The sequence below is a fragment of the Osmerus eperlanus genome, chromosome 3 (assembly GCF_963692335.1).
Source record: "Osmerus eperlanus chromosome 3, fOsmEpe2.1, whole genome shotgun sequence".
NCBI classification, from domain to species: Eukaryota; Metazoa; Chordata; class Actinopteri; order Osmeriformes; family Osmeridae; genus Osmerus; species Osmerus eperlanus.
The window spans coordinates 9,498,321-9,520,684 of NC_085020.1; the positions used below are offsets into that span (position 1 = coordinate 9,498,321).

A 22,364-nucleotide genomic window follows, 5' to 3' on the forward strand; every position below is an offset into this window, starting at 1 on the left:
GGGAGGACGATGAAGAGAGGGAGAAAAAAAAAAACTTTTGGGAAGTCGTTGCTGTGATGCTGGGTCTCTATGGAAACGGGATCATGTCATATCAATCCATCTATAGGGAGTCAGGTGGCTGAGTGGTGAGGGAATCGGGCTAGTATTCCGAAGGTTGCCAGTTCGATTCCCGGTCATGCAAACTGATGTTGTGTCCTTGGGCAAGGTACTTCACCCTACTTGCCTCGGGGGAATGTCCCTGTACTTACTGTAAGTCGCTCTGGATAAGAGCGTCTGCTAAATGACTAAATATAAATGTAAATCTAGAACCCTGTTGTTCACAGGCATCAGTGTTATGCGTACGGTTCTGTCATGTTTTCGTGCCCTCTTCACGCCTTTTCATCTTCTTCAGACTCCACTCCTCTCTCTCTTTTTCCGTCTGGTCTCCTGTTCACGTGGGTGTGTCTGCATATGACAGCCAAGCCCTCGGTCTTGTGATGGTCTGCACACGGAGAGGAACATTTGCTGGCAGAGAAAGGCTGAGGTGTCTGTCTGTGTGCGCGCATGTGACATGTGTGTGTGTGTCTGTGTCTGGTGAGGAGTTTTTTACAGAGATCCTGGGCCTTTTAGCCACACAATATTAAAGCTATGACAGGCCAAATTCAATTAGTTGAGTTACGTCAGTTGAGTTTACTGTTAACGCTGGACACGCATTGTGGTCGTAGTGGGGTTGTATGCCATCTGTCAGACATCACATACACATCAACAACACAAACGAAGTTTCCAAGTAAGATCTTATCAGTTGTTCCCAAACTGTGCTTAAATTTGTAGGTCAGTGCTATTGGCAGTGCTGTTAGTTCTTGACTTTGATTGCTGGAATTTGATTAAATAAAGAACATTGAAGACACAAGGATAGGGAATCCTCCCTCCTCTTTCCGCTTTCATCCATCCTCTCTCTGTAGCTCACCCCCTTCTCTCACACACACACACACACACACACACACACACACACACACACACACACACACACACACACACACACACACACACACACACACACACACACACAGATCACCATTACAGTAAAGCTGGGTGAAAACTAGACATTTTTAAAACCTTTTCGAAACTTTCCCAGGGACTCCTGACACAGCAAATTTCAGTAAGTGTCCCCTCCACTGAACAGTGTTCAGGAATGACAGGATGAGGTGTTTAGGCTGCAACCATTAAAAATTCAACATCCTTACCTGGATGAATAATACAGTATTCAGAACAGTTGCATGTTCTGCTCTCCTTTATACAGACATGTGTTCCCAGAGGCATTATTCCCCATGCCAATGTATGGGCAATCCAGAGTGTATTATAGCCTGTCCCTCAGGCAGAGGGCTGCCATGAACTCAGTAATTACAGTAGAACAGATGAATAATGAAAGACTGCTCTGCTCCTGTTACACCACAGGTGCTGAACCTGGGCTATGGAGACACACACAAACACCTACATGCACACACCTGACCTCAAGTTGAAGCACACAGACAAATATATCAAACTGACGTGCACACACACACACACACACACAGAATAAACTCCCGTCCAAGGATTGCGCTCTTCCAGGAAAAGGTCGGGCAAGCGTAATGAAACAAGGTAATACACCTGGGTTTCATTATTAAAGGAACACCTTTTCCCGGAACCGTAAATTCTCAGAACAGTCTTGTCTCTGAGCCTTTTAAACCATCAGTTGGCATTTGCAGACAAATATGTCTGTCAAAAACAAGCCTGTTCTACCACTTCTCTTGAGGGATAAAGTTACTGTATAACAAAAAACTGACATCATTCTGGCCTTTTGTGACCAACAATACATAAATAGCCTCCTTAAGTGTTGACTCGTAAAAAATTATTGACATATCAAGAACATCCCAAAGTGTCTCATTCAAAAGCAAAACAGCCCCTCCTGACTCAACACACAGCTAACACTGCCACATAGTGGCCCTTATTGCTATTGCACAACCCACAGTATCAATACTGTTATCTATACCTCCCCAGCTCCCTTTAGTCCCCTGCCTGTGTGCAAGGTTATTAAACACACATTAAGAACAGCTGTTGGTCTTAATTGATCCCATTAAATAAAATGTGTTCAGCTGGAACTTACACAATGCAGTTAAGTCTCGTTAAGCACATGGTTTAATGGAGCATTGTTGTAGAACAGGAGAATTGTGCTGAAGATATAAACTACAGTTACAAAGGATTTCACATGTATCATTTCAACAATTCCGAGTTTCATTTTCACTGCTCAATAATATGCAAAAGTTATGGTCAACAATAAGATCTTCTAGATAAAGAGGTATAGATACGATCTGAGAAGCCGTTGGGTTCATTCACAGCCCTTGTTTTGAAATGACTTCACAGCGGACGTGGCTCAGTTAGTCCCTGTGTCTGTCTGGTTTCCTGCATGTCCACCTGTCTGTCAGTCAGTCTTTGTCTGTCATGCTGTCTGTCTACCCATCGTCCCATCAATAATGTAGGAATTTGAGCAGATGTCTGTTAGTCCCTGTCTCTCCCAGTCCTTTCTGTCTCCTTGATCCACAGGAAGCCGATCTGGGTGCCGAAGTTGAGCCCGTCTCTCACGTGGGAGAAGAAGGACTCAGGGTGGCATGCGGTGCAGAGCGTCACACTTGGCCTGTCCGTCACTGTGTTGTCATGGATATGCTCCGGGAGAACTCCGCCTTTCTGGAGGAGTAATCTGGGATGGAGGACAGCAAGTGTTAGAGAACATTTGGTTCGGGTTAGTTTGCAGTTCAAAATATTATATTGTATGCAGTTTAACATATTATACTTAAAGGGTAACTTGGTATGACCCATATCAAGTATGTACTGTAAGTTTATTGTGAAGGTTTTGGTGAATTGGTCATCTCAGCTTTTTTGCACCAGAGGTCAACATGCCCCTAGGGGGTAATATATGCCCTTACTCAGAGGAGGTGATATATGCAATCACCCTGAGGGGTAATACATGACATCACACAATGAAATCCTACATGTCATTGATCATTCAGCCAGAGAGTGAGGAGGTAATCCATGGAATGGTTGGAGAACTGACCATAGAGCTCTGGCAATCTCTGAGATTGCCCTAGGTTCATGACCTCCATGTATCCAATCAAACTGCAGGGACTATAGTGGGGCTATGGTGATCAATCAGTGAAATACTGACCTGGCCAGACCTTATTGGAAATCAATCAAGCAACTCTTAATCTAAGAGCTGGTCATGAAGACCTATTCATAGATTCCCACCAAAGCTGCATTGCTTGGTTGACCTTACTGGCCCTTGTATGAGAGTGTAGAACACACTTTGTCAGTGTGACCAAAGGAACAGGGAAATCCCAACATCTATGTGCGTGTAGCTGTTTACCTGGTAGCCAATTGGATGTTGATATGAGGTTTGTCGGCGTCCGGGTTGAGGACACAGGAGGGCTGGATGTCTAGGAACTCCAGGGCCTGCTCCTTCTTCCAGCTAAAACAACACAGCCCCACCGACGGTCCAATCACCGCACGGACGTCACGCACATTACTGCCAAACCCCTCCACCATGGCATTTACTGTTGCCATGGCAACTCCCATCAGGGTACCCTTCCAGCCTAAGCCAATCAGAAACGGTGAGGTTTTTAAGCATGGTTGACTGATTCGATAATCGTTTCACCTTTAGATATGAGATACGTTTTCAGATTACAGTTCCTACAGCACCCCACACGGTTCAATGTTGTTAAGTTGCCATACACACCTGCATGAGCTGCCCCGATCACCTTTAATACTGGGTCAACGAAGAGGAGGGGCATGCAGTCCGCCCCTGGAGCTGCTATGACAACGCCCCTCTGATTGGTCACAATCCCGTCATAGCTCTCGGGCTCATTCTTGCCCATCACCCACACATCATTGCCGTGGTTCACCTACCAGGAACATTGAAATCAACACAGTGCTTTTTTTCATCATAACTCAAAGAGTGCAACAACAAAATAAAAACTGATAAGAGACAAAAAAGGATATATGATAACAAATAAGTGTTTATGTTCATGTAAATGTATGAAGTACTGTAAAAAAAAATGCTAATATTATTTGAATGAAACTGGCATCCCCTTGATGTCCTAACCTAACAAACACAACAGTGTTCTTTTTATGCAAAGCTTGCTTTAATAAACTCTATAAAGGCTAAATGTTAAAACATTCAATCCCTCCCATTACTGTGAACCTCTTTGGCACTGTGCAAAACTCACAGGGTACAGCGCATACCACCAAGGCTGAGACGTTACCACAGGGGACTGGGTTTGAGTCCTGCCCGGGACATACCTTCCCCTCTCTCTTTCCCTGTTTCCTGTCTATCTGTATTTGTCACTATCAATAATAAAATGTTCTTTGCACAATTGTTCATGCACCAAAAAGTCCTTATTCACCATGTAAGAACCTTTCCTTACTGTTTGGCAAGGAAAAACATAGTAGTTGGCAGTACTTACAAATGGCACAGACATACAGTATAAAACAGGGTGAACTGTGTTGGGGTATAGTTGATTGTAGTTTGTATTTATTGGGCTATTGTGTATAATTTATTGGAAAATGTGGTGATTACATGTTAAGTTGTATGTAGCTGAAGGTTGATTTTTGTGTCATATATTTTCAGTTTTGAAGGGTCTGTGATCCAGTTTGGGGTTGCGTGTTCAAAAAGTAATTCCGGTGCTAATTGAGCAATGTGCTCAATCTACCGTGATCTGACATTTTTAACAGAATATTGTAGTTACATACCTTGACCATGTGGAGACGCCGTGGGTAAAACCCAGCAGTGACCGCCAGTCTGCGGACATTCTCGGACACGACTCCTTGGGGGTCGCGTCTCCTGGAGCTACTGAACAGGTTCAAAGAAGACAGGGTGTCGATGGTGGAGATGCCACCTTGACGAGTGCTGAACCCATGGGAGAAACAGTCTGAGTGAAAACAGAATGTGAAAAGAATGTGAGAGACAATCCGAATGTTTCACCTGAGTATCAAACGTGAATTAATTAACACTAAGACATGTATAAAGTATTAAGTGTTATGTTAACGCTCCCCTCAGTCACTTTATTGCACACTGCAACAGCCCTATTGCACAATCCTATTGTATATTTTATATTGTACAGTCTTGTTTAGAATTATTCGAAATTGTTAGAATTTTGTTGTACATTTTCTACATTTTATATTTAAACTGCAGCAGCCACTTTTAAAACTCTTATAGGCCTATGTTACCTATTGTATGCACCTGCCCACCAAAGCAAATTCCTTGTTTGTGCACTTACTTGGCAAATAAACCTGATTCTGATTAAATCCGTCATCTAAAATACATAAATCATGCATAGACATAGGCCTACAGGCTACTGTGAAGCAAACCCACCTGCAATCAAAGTGGACCTCAGGATGGTAACATCTCCTTTCACTGCAGGTAGTTGCTGTAGAAAGCTCGACACCTCTTGCTTGACATCACTCAAAGGTGTCACTGTTGGCACGTCAGTGAGGTCGCCGACAGCAACATACTCGAAAGTGTATAATGCAGTGAAAAGTTGCTCCTGATATAATTGCAACAACGCTACACCAGGTTCTGATGTGATTACCTTAATCGACTTGAATTCCAACTCGTCCACGGCAAGTTTGAAACGGTAGAGGCATTCAGCAACGGTACTAAAGTTCAAGACTTCAACATTTCTGTTTCCGTAGGACACTGTATCCAGCAGTGTTGCATGTTTGGTGCCATTTGGACCGTTGACTCGCTCATAGTGTGGTCCCGTCAAAATGTAGATTGTACCGTCTGTTTCTTCAGTTAAAGCGGTCCGAACGCCATCTATCTGTTTTTCAAGGCTGTCAGTGTAGTTCGAACATGGAAATGAAATAAGGTCTACTACAAATATTGTAGACATTGTGAATAAACAGTCCGAATCACCTTTGCTTGGGTATTCGAATGGTGTATTAAAGCCCTAACGTAGCAACAAGGCACTTTTATGGCAGGGAGGAACATATTTTCTATTCACAATGTGGCTCAGAAACTTCCTGCATTAACGCTAAAGGGGAAGAAGGAATGTACAAACGGCTGACTCCACCCATCTAGGGAAATCCAAGGGACCCATGCGTGCCAGTTGAATTATAAACTATAAAAAATTGTTCTCAATTTCCCCTCCATTTAATCAATCATCTAGAGAATCTGAATCAGACTTGGTTTTATTCGCCATGTATGTTTACACAAACACGGGATTTGTGGCAGGAAGGTGCAAACGATAAACATATACGGATCTTAAATCAAAGGTTAAAAAGTACTGTAGTCTAACTACTCCTAAAAACTAAACAATCTAAAAAATAAGACAATTTGAAATGTAAAATATAAATGTATATATGAATATACTATGTCATGCACATGAGGTGGGCTATGAGGTGGTCAGGTGTCATGATCCTGTGAGTGAATCACCTGCAGACTGAACCAACCTGCGTCAAACAGGTTCCTCATTCCTGTACATTGACACAGTAATAACCTTGGGATATTCCCTGGCTTGTTTGCTGTCAGTGACACCAACAACCCGGGTTTTAAACTTTTTAGTTAGGGACCATGCAAAAACATATGGGTGTTACCCTGGGGTTTTACTCAGCAATAAACTGTTTCAATATTATTTATGTGACATTGTAAGTTTTTGAGCTGACAATAAAGTAATCTATTAAACATGTAAAATACTTACTGAATATCATGGAAGTTTACCAAATGTATCCAGCCCGAGATCTGTGGTTTTCCATACGTAATTAAATGTTCAGGTTAGCAGCAGGGGTTGTGTTAAAAGCTGTTTTCCACTTCTGTGTCTAATGCCATGTATCTTATGAGCTGTTGTATAGGTAGATGGATGACGGCCTGCTAGTTATTACCAAGGTCTAAGGTGAGGTGTGTTAATGTGTGTGCTGAAGAGAGAGAGAGAGAGAGAGAGAGAGAGAGAGAGAGAGAGAGAGAGAGAGAGAGAGAGAGAGAGAGAGAGAGAGAGAGAGAGAGAGAGAAAAGTGGTGAGAAATGGATGAAGAAAGCTAACAGCATAATTTCCTTTATAGCATTCATCTTGAGTGGCTAGGTGTCTTGTATGACCAGGCTAAGGCTTTTCATTTCATTACTTTTCATCCCTGTATGTCTGTCTTCAGTGTCTCTCCCCCACAAGTTCCCTCAGTTCACAAGATTACCAGTAGAGGGGGCAAAGTGACCACATTATTTTATACGTTTACTCGGGGGCAGTAATTGATTCAGTTGCATGAATTACATCCTGTCTGTGATTATAATATACATATTCCATATCTCAGTAAATAGTTTTCTTGCACTTCCTGAAAGTGTGGAAGAATCTAGTAGGCTTGATATCTTGCCCATACTAGCCAATTGGCAACTCAACACAGATTTGTAAATGAACTATTACACAACGTGTGTAATGTTTAGCCTTCTATAAATCTGAGTATGCAAATATACTGCCATTATTTGAGGCTGACAAACCAAGAGGACAACAATAAGCTGTAAATAAACGCAACATGCACACTAAGAGTTCAATAATGTAAGACAACTTGCTGTGGAACTCAACCTACAGTAGGCCAATATCGCTTTCATCCTCGGGTGCCAATCTCCTGAAGACAGTTTCCATAGCCACACAGTACCTTGCCTGTTCTCCAAACCTGCTGGAGGTTGGTGTTTATTTCTGCCCCTGGCCTCCAGGGACCACGCCTCAGGGAAGGAAAGAGCCATCTGTATTGTCAAGGTTACCTACAGTAAGAGGGGGCTGTGGAGGAATCTCTAATGCAGCGACCGATAAACTGTTGTGTTGAATATAGATTTAGGATTTGGTTGGAACCGCAAACGCTCAACATTATTATTTAGAAAATCACACACGCTGTGACAAAATAAAAAAACAAACACATATTATTGATTTATTTCATTTGAGATATTGTTAGGTTCTTCAATATTATGACAGTTTATTTAGCTAATTTAACTGTTAATGAGGAAACAGACCGTAAATAGGGAAAAAGGTTGTGGACTATCTGACAATCGGGCCATTTGTCAGTTGGGAAAAATCGAAATTCCATGTGGAGAGATAAGCAGCGCTATTACTTAATGAGGCGAAACACACCACTGTAACGGATCAGATGTAGTCTAGTTTTGAATCAAGATCGATTGAATTATCTTCTGACATCACCAGAAACCGTTTTATTTTTTGCAGCATTAAGCAAACACATCCTCTTGGCTTGTGTGATAGTGTTTCTATCCCGCACCTGAGTCGTTCTCGTTTCAGAGACAGTCGACCCGCCTGTCGAGTCGTGCACGGCGAACCGTGGCGCGCGCTCTACATGGCCATACCGGAGGCAGGCAGAAGCAAACGGCGTCTCGCTCCTCTGATGCGCCAGAGCTTGAGGGAGGAGAGGGGAAAGCGGATAGCTGAAGTCGCTTCTCTTTAAAGGTTTACATTCAAAGGAATACTGCCGTGATTCTTCTAATCTTATTCACGGAGCATCAAATTTTTTACGGTAAAAACGATTTTACCGATATATTATAATTTGTGTGAGTGGTTTTCTCAAGCTTTAGCCTATAATTTCAGCGTGATAGTGACATTGATATCGGAGGTTTTGCATTTAGTCTTTTATTGCCCAGTTCATTTAAATAGCCTACACGAACAAACACTGTCAAAAACAGCACCGACGTGGTTTGATTGCTGTTAATAATATGTTATTTATCTTGGCTTTAAACATCTCCCTTACTCGACGGCATGTCTGCATATCAGATATGTTGACTATTTGAATTCATTCTGTTATACATAGACAACTGTTATGCTGAAGTTAATGTCAGCGTTATTGCAGCTCATTGTCTTCTGGTGAAAATGTGAAATATGCTTCTATTCCAAAGAATGCCGACTGTCAATCACTGGGCTCCGCTGTAATTGTTTAACAGTTTACTATCATAACAATTTGCTATCCCAAAAACTGGTGACAGTCGGTTATTAATTTTGAATGACTATAATGCCGTCTATTTGCAAATTGTAAAAGATACACGGTGTCGCTTTTCTGAAGAACTTCTGGAGTCCAAAGTCTGTGTTACCCACAAGTTAATAGCCTGTTACTGTGCACTATAGTCAGACGCGCATGATAGCGAGATTGTCTGAGTAGATACATCTGTGCTATGCGGCGAGTCAAAAGCAGAATCACAGCTCACTGGCGGATGCCCTTGATAACACGTCACCTGGGCAACCGCTTCAGCACCATGGAGAGTAGTAGAGGGGGGAAGGGGAGGGGCTAGGTCGAGTGGGGTTTGCTGTCCTCGGAATGTCATCATCCTGCAAGATTGTATTTTCCATTATTACATATCTTGCATTACGAAAATGATTTTGGAGTGGATGATATGAATTCAAGGGGAGTTCTGCTTGATCCTGCCGCAAGACAGCTTGTACTTCACAGGATAGTATATTTATTTTCACATAGATAGGCATAGCTTATGTCTGCGTACCCCTAGCGTGGTGTTCATATTTTTGTTACTTGTGTTGTAGTTTCACACAGTACAAAGACTAAAAAGTGCAGTAGGAGACATTTGGACAGACAATATGACAAACAGGTTATTTATGTCATGTTGTGACAGCAGGCCCAAGAAAGAGAAAGGCAGTGAAGGCAAACAGTAAACCTTTTTGATACATTTTAACTTTTTTCACAGTTTTATTATCCCCTCCAAACACCACATACTGCATGTTACATAAATACATAGGGGGGTGTGCACGATATGCACTTAATGTATCCTTTACATGTTGTGTTTGACAAAAAATGAGCCAGTCTCAGATTGGAAAACAATTAATTGTATCATTTTTTTCAAAATGGGTCTCACCGATCTGAACAACGCACAAGGGATCGTCAAAGAAAGATAAGGCAGGGAAAAGTTATGGTTCAGACTGAATGACAGGAATAGAAAGACCACCTTTTCATAAGAAACACACAACATCACATATTTAGGGCAATCACGAGTTGTTTACAGTAATTGATTGAGGTGCCTAAACATTACAACCTCTGTCATCAGTAATAGGAAGAGGGATGGAGATTCTACTACACCAACCCCGGGATACAGTCTCGATACACAAATGTGAACTGCAGCTTAACACTTTAACACCAACAGACAGATTTCCCATGGGCCTCTGGGGTTGTTTTGGAAAACATGGCACTGGAGCGACAACATCAAAACAGCAGGCCACACCGTGCCCCCAGAAACAGAACAAGCTATAGAGAGCAGAAAGAGAGTGACGGAGAGGTAGAGCATGAATGGAAAGGCGTGTGTATGATTGTTGGGAAAATACTGACTAAATATACAATAGTCTCTTTATAGGTCATAGTGTGCCACATGCATCATATTAAATACCATACAGATTCCACTAGTCTCAATAATAGGATCACCCTACTCTTACTCAAATGACAAAAAAAACAACAGCCGTGCACCCAGACAAACAACTACTGACCTCTCACAGCTCAACACAGATGGAGAGACTGGCACTAATTGCTGTGGCATTTTGGTGTTTGAGACTGAATCAAGGCATAAATAAGACCTGATTAATGTGTGAGTGTGTGTTTAAACCCCAGACGTGTCAGCTATCAGTCTGGTCGGGGGAGAGTTAGATTGACTATGACCACAACTCATCTCTCTCTCTTTTGTTTCTTTCTTGTCTCTGTCTGATTTTATATTTGCACCAACACAATAATTGGGTCCTGGATCCTGACACATACCAGACTGTACACTGAGCTGCCTGTGCACATGTGTACACACTCAGCTGCATGGCTGGTGTTTGTATTTGTCTATGTGTCTATGTGTGTGTGTGTGTGTGTGAGAGAGAAAGAGAGCGGGACAGGAAGATTAATACAGAGTCTTTGTTTTCATTTGAAACTGTACAATGCCCTGTCAAAGACCACGTTTTTAGCTCTTTCTATTATGCTCTCTCTTCCGCCAGTGATACGACATACCATTATGGATGACGGTATTAGAGGCATGTCAGTGGCGGAGTGGCGAGTCGGAGGAGGAGATGGTAATAGTGTTAGCCATGCCGTGCCTCTCCTCTTCCCATCACTCTGTCGTCTCTCATTAATGGATCCACAATCATTACTGTCACTGCAGATAGCAATGCTACATTACACTGATAATCAAGCTTTACAGTGATGCAGGCTTGCAGGCACACACGCACGCACATGGATTCACAAACCAGCACACAGACATGTATGCGCAGACAGTGAGCTTTTAATCAAACGAGAACACACCCACGTACGTGACCACACATCAAAGGAAACCATCCTATCCCCGTCTGATGAAGGAAACAGCAGCACCCCGGCAGTGAGTCAGTGTGACTGAAGTGCTTTAGATCTCACACAATGGTCCCAGTGTGTGTATGTGCACGTGTGTGTGTGTGTTCTGTCATCCCACTAATGGAGCCAGACCACTGGTTTAGCCTCGGCTGCAGATCAAGCAGATCTAATTTGTGCTGAAGCCCATGCAGAAGCAGTCAGGAAATGCAATTTACTGCTTCTCTGTGTGGGAGACAATGGCGACAGGCTGATAAGAGACCTGAGGGGAGACAAGCTCCCTCCAGAGGTTTGACAGGCAGTGGGAGGTCATTAGGCTAGAGCCTGTCCTGTCTAAGATGTCCAGTGTAAGCCTGATTTCCCATTCCGTCAATTCCATTTTAAACTGTGTTCAACATCAGTTTTTGTACACACATGCCTCAAAATTCCTTGCTTAAAGCTGAAATATTTTGCTGTGATAATCTTCCATTGTTCTAACCACGCCTTTTTATAATGTGTGTTTTGAGAGATAAGCTTTCTGAACAGTTACATTTTCCAGTGAGAGAAAATGTTTCTTTGGAATGAGTGGTGTAGCATTGATAATTGGCTGTGGTCTAGTCCCCATTAAAATCCTATTTAAATCCTGTGTTCCCCAAAGATGATGTTGAATACTGTGGTGAAGTACAGCGACTGGTTCTTAAGAGGGCTAATTTTCCACATTTTCTCGTGTTTTTAGACTGCAAGCGGCTGGGCCTGGCATGGCTGAAACCTCTATAGAGCTGCCTTGAGGGCTGTGAAGGTTCTTTATGTCTGTAACTCTAATTAGGTAATTGGAGGTGTTTTTCAGATGTGTGCATGTGTGTGTGTGTGTGAGAGAGAGACCATACTTGTGTGCATGTGTGAAGGTGTCTGCGAATGTTTCTGTGTGTGGTTGCGATAAGGTGTAGATAACACCAGATTCTAGCTCTTTCCATTAGCGTGGCTAAAGAAGAGTGACATTGCTCACTTAACCACTCCCCTCCTCTCACACTCACTAATCTCTATTTTCCCACTCTAAGACCCCAAGGTTAAATGTTTTTAAGGCATGCCATCAAGTGTCTAAAATAAGTATCTGTCTAGGATTTCCTTTGTTTTTTTTTAAACATTTACTCAAACTAATGTATGATCAGCTCTGGCTAAATAGTTATTCCCCACAAACAGCAAACCAAAGTTAAAGAAAACAGTTCTGTTGTCCTATTTACAAAAGGGATTTTCAATAATAAACAATTACATCCTCCAGCCAGACCTAATAAATCAGCCAGACCCAATAAATACATTTAACTAGAAATGTATTTATGCAAACAGTTGTAAACTATTGCATACTCTGCAGTGTGTATTGTGTGTAGGCATATCTGTATTTATTAGTGAGTTTGGTAAGCTAATTTCCCCACTGAGGGCGGACAAACCTCATCTTTATATTAATTTATGTCTGCAGCCTGTGTTTTCTCCTCTTGGTACAGGCCAGCGTTACATTGTCATAGACACTGCAGCCTTTCACTGCGTCTGAGAGTATCAGGTTACCACATGTTTCTCTCAGCCCTGGGTTAACTGCCAGGCTCACACGATGTCTCGCCCTGTAGATTATCACTCCAGACTGATGTATATTGGTGGGAGACCCAAACACAGGTCTTATTTACATGAGGTCATGCTGAAGGCAGGAGTGGAAAGGCGGAGCTGTGGTGGGGAGGGTGGGTTTGCTTAAATTCTATGTAAACAGAACCCATGCTGCCATAGAATGTCCCATTGAAATATATATATATATATATGTATCTTGTTTATTCATTTAACGTAGACTGTGTGCATGAATGCACCGTGTATTAAGTGTGTGTGTGTGACGTGTGCGCGCCTACCCTCTAAGCTAGATATAGATTCAAGTTTCTCAGGAAAGGTAAGATGCCTAAAAAACGAATACACAACATTATTGTGGATTATTGTATTCACGAATAGAATAGATTTGGAATAAAACAAAACATAAGGATATTCATGCAGGACAACCATCCCGGTATAAACCCCCCCCCCTGATAGTTCAGCAGAAAAGAACTGAGTACACAGGGAGAAGATGTCTGCCATCAGTCCCATTGATCCAGGCTCCTCGTCTATCTCTGGTGTCTAGCACCCCTCCCCCACCACCTCCTCCAGCGTGTCCTTGAGCCGTCAGGAAGCGGTGGGGAGGGAGCTAGGAGACTGTTGTGTCGAGAGGAGACCACTGGTGCAGACGTCCTTGACACCACTGATTTGTGGCATGGTGGCGCCTAGACCGTTATCAGGCAGCGTGTGTTACGTTCTATATAGTGAGAAAGCGAGGGGGTTCAACAAAACCCTTATGGTGATTTGGATACAGAAAAGGCTAGATAATTCTGTTCAGCGGTTTTTGACTTGAGTTAGTGTCATTGTGGGTTTTTTGGGGGGAGAGAGGCAGAGAGGTAGATGTGAAGAGAAAGAGATAAAGAGAGAGATCGAAAGAGCTGGTGATAAGATGTAGAAAGCACCGCGGACAGGAATGCTCGCTGACGGTGCCGGAAATTTGAAAGGCTGTCTCCTTTTGACTTGTGTGAGACTGTACAGAGTGTGGTAGGTGATTGTGTGTGTGTGACAGTAATCGTTGATGAGAGCAGAGGGGGATCTGTGCAGCTGTCTGTCTTCTGGTTGGGCAACCGCTCTGATGAATGGAGGCAGAGAGCTCCTGTCCCTCTGAGCGAACCACAATCTCACTTCAAACCGCACCTCCCATGATTTTACACCTCAAACTACATCTCCCAGAATCTCCATCGAAGTTCATATACAGATAGAGGGAGACACAAGCAGAGAAGAAAAAGCAGGCCTTCTGCACTACCAAAGAGAACAGACTGGAGCAGAGACAGAAACAGGATATTTGGGGGTCAATCCTTTAGTGTATTGTTGACTTATTTTTTACTTATTGTTGACTTATTCCCTGAATAAGGAGGGAGGTTGATACGTGTATGGGCTTCGGGTCTGACGTGTAAGGATTGGGGTGTTTCTCAAAGAAGTTACTGTAGCTGAGCACCTGCGCCACCGCTGTGTTTCAATGAACCTTGCACATTGCAGGCCGTCTGATCCTCCTTCTCTCATTTTACCCCACATTACTGTGGAGGGGACTCATGACCAAGAGGCACAGACAGATAAAAGACACATGACCCGAACTGGGTGGAGAGTAAAATAGGTCATCTCCTTGTAGTCTCTCTGTGTTTCAGCCCTGGTTCCTTCTCTGGGGTATTTCGAGCTGGGATAATTGCCTGGCCTGTAGAACCAAGGTGTCTCTGTTGTATGATGCTCTGTATACACGCGCTGCATGTTCACACGCACACCAAATCTTAGTGGAGCTGATGATGACACAAGATCTACGTAAGAAGAACACTCTCTCTCTCTCTCTCTCTCTCTCTCTCTCTCTCTCTCTCTCTCTCTCTCTCTCTCTCTCTCTCTCTCTCTCTCTCTCTCTCTCCTCTCACACACACATACACACACACAAACACACACATACACACACACCGAGAGAGCTCAGAGAGGATCAACGAGGAGGAGGAGGTGATATTACACATGTACCTGTCAGAATACAGTCACCTTTCCCAGAATCTCAGAATTAACAGGTTGCTAAGCAACAGGATAGAGGCATGCACTGTGGTGTGATGGACAGTGAGGTTTCTAATTAGGCTGATTTACCTTCACCAGATTGACAGTTAAATAGATATTTGTACAATACCATCCTGTACTATATATGTGTGCTTGTGTGGGTTGGAAATGTGTGTGTGTTTGGGTGTATTACGTGTGCCTTTTATCGAGGAATCCCAGCAAGTTGGCTGTAGATGCTTTCAGAGGAAAGAGAAACCTGTAGAATTCAGACCTGAGGTGCTAGGAGACCTCTCATATCCCTCCTCTATCTCCAGCAATCAGGTCTTCTCTCTCCTCTCGTTATGATATCCCTGTCATCCCTTAGGCTTTAAGGAGCACGGAAAAAACATGCTGGACGAGTCTTTATTTCATAATCTCTCACGGTCTTTCTTTTTTTATGGGGAGCTGAGAGAGTGGTCCCGAATGCAGGAGATGCAATACAGGACGAAGGAATCAAAACGAAGGGGTTATTGGATGAAGGATCGGGGGGTAGTGGCCAGGCAGGCAAGGTAGGAAGAATGAGCTGGACAGATAGACAGACAGGGCAGGTAGGTTGGATTGGGTAGACAGGGCAGGAGGGCAGGGCAGGGCAGGGCAGGGGGAAAAGGAAACACAAGACAAAAAACAGAGGCACCAAGACGTTCTCTGTCTCTCATTCTCACCTCTGTTCCTCTTTCTCTCCTCCTCCTCCTCTCTCCTTCTGCTACACTGAAGCACAGCTCCAGGTGTCAACCTGACAAACTGGAGGATTTCTCTGACATTTAGAAGAATGACTCAGTACCAGAGCATGCGAGTATTTAAAGAGGGAGCACTTACAGGATTGGTTAGGGTAGTTTGTTCTCTAAAACAGCCTTAATGCATAAACTGGATTTTTGTTATTCAAGGCGTTCGACATTGGCTGCTTAAACAGTTACATAATATAATTGGAATGCGATTGTTACAAATTAGAATTTTTTTTGAGAGCAACAGTGATTGAGATGAAGAGTCCAGATGCCAGTGAATAACATATTATGTTAAAGATGCGAGGGATGTCTCACCCAATCTCTGTTTAAGTCAGATTCAGGGTGTGATTGGACAGCTCTGTTGTATCAGTGGATCGTTTTGATAGTGGATGTTATTTGAAGAATTGAATTGTCCCAGATGCCAAAGGCTGGTGTTAATTGACGGCAAATGTCTTAACTTTGTTTTGTTAATGCTGTGGGTGTGTAGGTGTTGGTGTAAGACACTGTGTGTGTGTGTGTGTGTGTGTGTGTGTGTGTGTGTGTGTGTGGAGGCTGCATCCTCCCTGTCCTGTTGATATGGTGTCTCTCCATTAATATTGCAACAGTCTCCTGACGAGCCTGGGGTATAACGTTAACATTATCCTCTTTCCCTCCCTATCAGCATGGAAGCACTCTCCACATGTACAGTACGTGTGTGTGTGTGTGTGTGTGTGTGAAACCTTTAACCATGCCTGCAGGGCCATGGAGAGAAGCACATCTTTTCTACGTCTCTCTCCCTCGCACACAAACGCACTCGCACACACACACATACGTATATTGCAGTGAGGGTAGTTTTCCACTCAGTCTGAGGGTGCAGTATAATGCATGCAGAACAGTACAGTGATATTTAGCAGCAAAGAAGAATGCTTTAAAATGTAATGACTTATGCAGGAGGCCGTTATTTCATTGGAAGCACTTGGGTGCGCAGGGCAAAATCTATAATCCTCTTTATTGAAGGGAATCTCAATGATACTCCTATGGGAATCCTCCTTCTATAAGACCATGTGTGGGGGGAGGATGGAGGAAGAGAAAGATTGAGAGAGCGAGAGGGAGAGAAACGAGCGGTTGTGAAATCCCTTTGTTCCCCATCTGGAGTATTTCCATTTGAGCTCAACGATAATCAAATACGACATAAAAAGACTCTTTATGTGAGACTGGCAAGTCAAAAGTAGACTTTTGCGGATTACATGAAAATAACAATTATTGGAACACCTTGTGCATCTCTACTGGATAAAATGTTATGCATACTGTAAATGACATGCCTGTTTTTTTTTGTGGCTCCATACCCGACTGTAATGACAGACTGTGGTCTGAGAGATTATTGGTTGTGAGGTGATGGTTTGGGGTCCTGAAGGGACTTTCTATTTTCATACACAGACAGAGAAGAGCTCTCAAATTGAATCAAGTTCTGAATTCTGATCTATAAATATTTCAAGTGCAATATGACTGCGATGTCTGGCCGAATCTTTGAGAAGTCCATCCTACATACGTAATGGCAACTGGATTCTATGCTGTATGGAATGAGATAAAAAGATTGATTGTTTGTGATTCCTCCTCTTTTTCTCTCTCCTTCTCTCTCTCTCTCTCTCTCTCTCTCTCTCTCTCTCTCTCTCTCTCTCTCTCTCTCTCTCTCTCTCTCCTTTGCACAGACAAACATACTTACAGTATGCACACGCACGCACACACATAAACACAAAAACACACCTCTCCCATCTTCTCCTCCCCAGTCTGTTGATATGCAGTAGATATAGATCTAGCCTCCTGAAGCTGTGTTCTATAAATACTCCTGCCTGGTCCAGAGGAACAGCAATCAATACCTCCCCTGGAGTTGGTTTGAGGAAATTGAAGGCTGCTGACTGTACACATGCTCCTCAGCCACCTGCTTCTTCTCCATTGATCACACACTTAGAAAGATGAACAGTCATGGGCAATTAGTCCCTCCAGGATAGCTCAATCAGACCATGTCCATCGCTGTTCCGTTATGATCCAGTAAGCTATGGAGTAGATAATGTGTGTGCGTGTGTCTGGGGGGGGGGGGGGGGGGATGTGACCGTGTCCTGTCCATTCCTGTATCATTATTTAGCTTTGTCTCCCAGCGGGGGTGGGTAGCACATCTGTTTTCATTTTGGAGCTAATGAAGGATGGAAAGGGAGGCATGCCCGTGCTGTACGGTAAATCGGGCCTCAGTTTACCTTGTGCCTGGCTGTGTGGACGGGTGTGGAAACGGTGACTAAGACTCAGCTACGTTATCCAGCCAAACAATCTGCCAGCGAACTTCCCAGCCAGCCTACCAGCTAGACATTGAGCCAGCTAACTGGAATTTTAGCCAACCAACCTGTCAGCCAGTCAACTAGCATCTCAACCAGCCAGCCAACCGGGCAGTCAACTAGCATCTCAACCAACCAGCCTGTCAGCCAGTCAACTAGCATCTCAACCAACCAGCCAGTCAAGTAGCATCTCAACCAACCAGCCAACCAGCCAGTCAATTAGCATTTCAACCAGCCCCGCAGCAAGCCAACAGTTCATCCAGATGGCCTGTCAGCCCCCCAACCAGTCAGCCAGCCCAGTCATCTCAACCCTGAGTTAGCAGAGAAATGCTGGGCCAAAGGGGTCTGTCGGCTGTGGCCAGGCTGTTGCAGAGTCTAAACTTGTACACAGCTCAGAAAAGCCTCCGCCTGGCTGTTCTTCTATTGGGGGAAAGCTTTATCCAAGCTATTTTCCGCTGGCTGTCATTAAAAGGCCCGCTCCTCTCACTGTCTTAATGGGGCTGGCAGGGAAACAGTCTAATGGTCAGACTGAGTGTTGCTCTCAAAGCTTTCAGGCCTGATCCCTTTACAAGCTGCTGCTGCGGCTGCGGCTGCTGATTGGTTAGCTGACAAAGACCTGTGCTATGGCACTGACACGCGGTACATATGGGTTGTGTACGTGTGCCTGTGTGTGCGCGTGGGTGTGAATGCATTTCCGCAAATACTTTATCTGAATGTATGTGTGTAGGCGTGTGTTTATGTTTCCGCATTTCTGCATATACCGAATGACTGTTTGTGTGTGTAGGTGTGTGTGTGTGATATACATAGAAAGAAGGACAGACACGCATAAATGGTTGTGAGTCTCAATAGAATGAAGTTACTTCCCCTTCAAACCTAATCCCTGGGCCATATCCAGCCATGATAACATCACCGAGAAATGATGTTCTGCTTTTCTTCATTAGGATGATGGGATCTTCACCTCAGTTCCCCTCAGAGACAGACAGGCTCAGGATCTCTCCAGTCATGTCAGACCTCGGATGGAAGCTGTTTTTTCTGGACCCCATGAAGGACTGACGAAGTGTGTTGATGCAGTCAATCTGTACCTGTCAATCATCACAGTGCACCATCAAAAGTTTTCCTCATATTACTGATCAGGATATTTCATATACTTCCATGTGATTTGGACTGCTGTATGGATTTAACCATGGGATATCCAAGCCCTTATCACACTGGGATGGCAGGATCAGGTGTTTTAGCCACCCACCCATGCAACATCGATGAACTCATACTGAGACAGTTGTTTTGGACTCAAGCTTGGTGCCACAGGGACGAAATGCGAGTCTTATGGTGCTTCTCCCTCTCCAGCCTTGCTCTCAAGGCTGTGTCATTAGTCATGATTTATAGTCGTGCCGGTTGAAACACTGATGGTGCCAATAGGTGCTACTCAGCAACACTGCCTAAACCAGCAGCCTCACCCCTCTCCTCACCCCTCTCCTCACCCCTCTCCTCACCCCTCTCTTCACTGCTCGGCCTCACCCCTGCCTCGGTGCCAAAAGTGATGGATAACGACATAAAGCCACGGATGTTGATGCATTGCGCCGCGTGTACACACACACACACACAAAGTAGACAAACACACACACAATTCATAATTAACAGGCCTTTGTATTAGGAGCCAGCGCAGCAACAATAGCCATTGTCTCTCAAGTGCTGGGGCCGCTCTCCGGGGCTGTGATAAATGGACAGGATTGTCTGCACAGACCCCAAGCTGCTCCCTGACTGCCTGCTTATCTGCAAACATTTCCTCAATGCCCTTCCTCTGTCACTACACACCCAGTCAGCCACCTGACTGGTCTATACTGCCCTGTCCCTGTCATTGCTCACTACGCAGGCACATACACACACAAAAATGCACACACACTCACGGACTTGCGCACGCACACACTCAGCCACCTGACTCGTCTACACGGCCCTGTCTGTTACTGCTCAACACAGACACACACAAACACACACTCACTCAGACATCTGACTGGTCTAAACTGCCCTTTCTCTGTCCCTGCTCACCACACACACACACACACACACACACACACACACACACACACACATTCAGCCATCTGACTTGTCTTTATTGTCTTTGTCACAGCTCACACACACATATTAAAAAACAAATTATGTAACATGTATCTAGATATGAATAATACTTTCAAATAAATTCACACTATTCATTGTCACACTGATGATCACACTCACACTCACATCCACACTCGCAACCTGGCTCATATTCAGACAAACAATTGAAGAACGTTTCTTCTGTGTGAAGGAAGACAGTCAGCTAATTCTGTCAAAGTTTGGAAGTCCTATTCAGAGGGAAGAGAGAAGGATGAAAGAAGGAGAGAGATAGAGCGAGGGCAGAATGGAGGGATGGAAAGAACAAGGCGTTAAGAGGGCGCCAGCACCTGCTGTTCCTGTCCATATGTCGTGTCACGCTCCAGCGGGCCAGACTGGACTGTGTCAGTGGGCAGCCGCTGCCTAGAGGGCCCGTGCCATACGGGTAACTGCTGACACTGAGACCGTCTACACATGGATCAACAATAAATGATGGGTGTCTTTTTTTTAATCTATATTTTTAGTGGCATTTCTGCCTTTATTATTTTATGCTAGAGATAGTGTGTCTTTGGAGAAGACAGGGAATGCGGGGGGAGAGAGAGAGGGGATGACATGCGGTGAAGGGCCTGGGCAGGATTCAAACCCAGGCAGCCGTGAGGCCTCAGCCAACGTGGTGCGTGCATTAGTCCGGTGAGCCACCGGGGGAACCCCGATGGGTGTCGTTTTACACTTGTCTGTCTCTTGGCTCTAAGTTTTCTGACTGACTTCTGTCTGGCTTTGGTTAAAGTCACTGCTCCGCACCTTGTGCTACTTCTGTTACAGCGGAAAGGATCGTGAAGTGACGTCACTGCCTATGAAACGGTCGGATAAAGATATGATCAACTCGATGCGTTGTTACGTGTGGAGCTCTGCTTTCAGTGTGTGTGGAGCGCGTGCGTGAGCTGGTTTGTGTGAGGGGGAGACATGTGCCCATGGTGTGAATGGCCCTTTTCACAGATTCGTAATCAAATGAAGTGTCGTTGTCTCCTCCGTGGGTGGTCATCGTAATTGGTGGTTTCATTACCCTGTTCGCGAGTTGTTTTGGTGTCTGTCAGTGCCGTTGTGTTACTGACCCTCTCCATCAATTATACGGGGTCACCTTTCGACTAGCAGCTGTTGCTTCATGTGCGTGTGTGTGTGTGTGTGTGGGTGGGTGTGTATGTCTGGGCTGGTCCTGGTGATGCTATAACTAGGCTGGTCCCAGGGACGTTGTAAATCAGCTCCCCCCCCGCCCCACCCCCCCCACCCTCCCAGCACCAGAGTCAAGGGACTGAAACAGGGGTGATGTCACAGGTCAGACCCTTCACTAGTCACACATCTCCAGTTCTGTCAGTCCCATCCTCCCGTAATTGGGCCCCGTAGAGCAGTATTTCCGAGGCGCTCTTCCGATTTCTGACCTCATTGTCTTTCTCTCTCCAACTCAGGGCACACACCGGACCAGGACTTTCCCAGCTACGGCCCCTGTAAGTTCTGGTGCACTTTACTTTCTCTCCTCTCTTCTCTTTCTATCTGTCCTTCTCTGGTTCCCCTCACTCCCTATTTGGCTCTCGGGTCTGTGTTGTTAGTGTCTCCAGCCTACTCCTTGTCCTGGTCCTGGTCCTTGTCCAGGTCCTGGTCCTGGTCCGGTTTGTTCCCTGGCTCGAAAGTGATAGATGATGTGTTCACTGCAAACTATCGTTAATCCAAATAGCAGACTAACATCTGGCTTGCTCCTCTACAGACAGAGGGAGTCAGGTGCTGGAGAGTCGTAGATGTCCATCTACGACTGTCTGAAGCCATATCTATTTGAAAATGGAATAGACAAAGAACCTTAGCACACTATCCTCCATCCAACGGAACAAGAGAGGAAGCTTTTTCCATTGTCTTTAGTGCAACCGCTCACCAACAAGGAGATCGTTGTGAGAGTCGGATGACCTGAGATCGAACCCCACAGTGGGCAGTGAGGGGTGAAAGCAACACCGACAGGATGGCTCAGCTCGACCATCTGGGGTTGCTGTGGTGTGTCGGAGTGCATCCAGAGTTCAGTTGGTTAAACTCACTCCTCAGTGCTGTTCAAGGGATGCCCACCGTTTTCCGTTGAATTGTTAGCTTTTCAGTGGTGTGTGGCTGGATAAAGTGTTTATGAAAGGTGGTCGTTGTGTGTGTAAGTCAGAGGACCTGAGATCAACCTCGCAGTGGGCAGGTGAGGGTTGACGTGATACTGACATTTAGTATGAGGTCTGACATATAGTATGTTACAGACGCACGTCTTTGG

The 22,364-nt window shown here is 44.6% G+C and overlaps 2 protein-coding genes across 2 annotated transcripts in view; one reads left to right on the forward strand and one right to left on the reverse strand.

The window, feature by feature from the left end:
• Positions 1–1,546: 1,546 nt before the first annotated feature.
• lacc1 (laccase (multicopper oxidoreductase) domain containing 1) lies at positions 1,547–6,024 on the reverse strand. The gene is made up of 5 exons (XM_062457075.1): positions 5,381–6,024; positions 4,759–4,937; positions 3,746–3,911; positions 3,377–3,602; positions 1,547–2,713 (listed from the first exon to the last, which is right to left on the reverse strand). The coding sequence occupies exons 1-5, from the start codon at positions 5,898–5,900 to the stop codon at positions 2,515–2,517; spliced, it is 1,290 nt and encodes a 429-aa protein (XP_062313059.1). The 5' UTR covers positions 5,901–6,024; the 3' UTR covers positions 1,547–2,514.
• Positions 6,025–8,353: 2,329 nt separating this feature from the next.
• Positions 8,354–22,364, forward strand: part of enox1 (ecto-NOX disulfide-thiol exchanger 1) — a 46,401-nt gene continuing 32,390 nt past the window's right edge. Inside the window, 2 exon segments of the mRNA XM_062457076.1 lie at positions 8,354–8,514; positions 21,535–21,573. The gene's annotated coding sequence lies outside the window, so the exon portion shown is untranslated.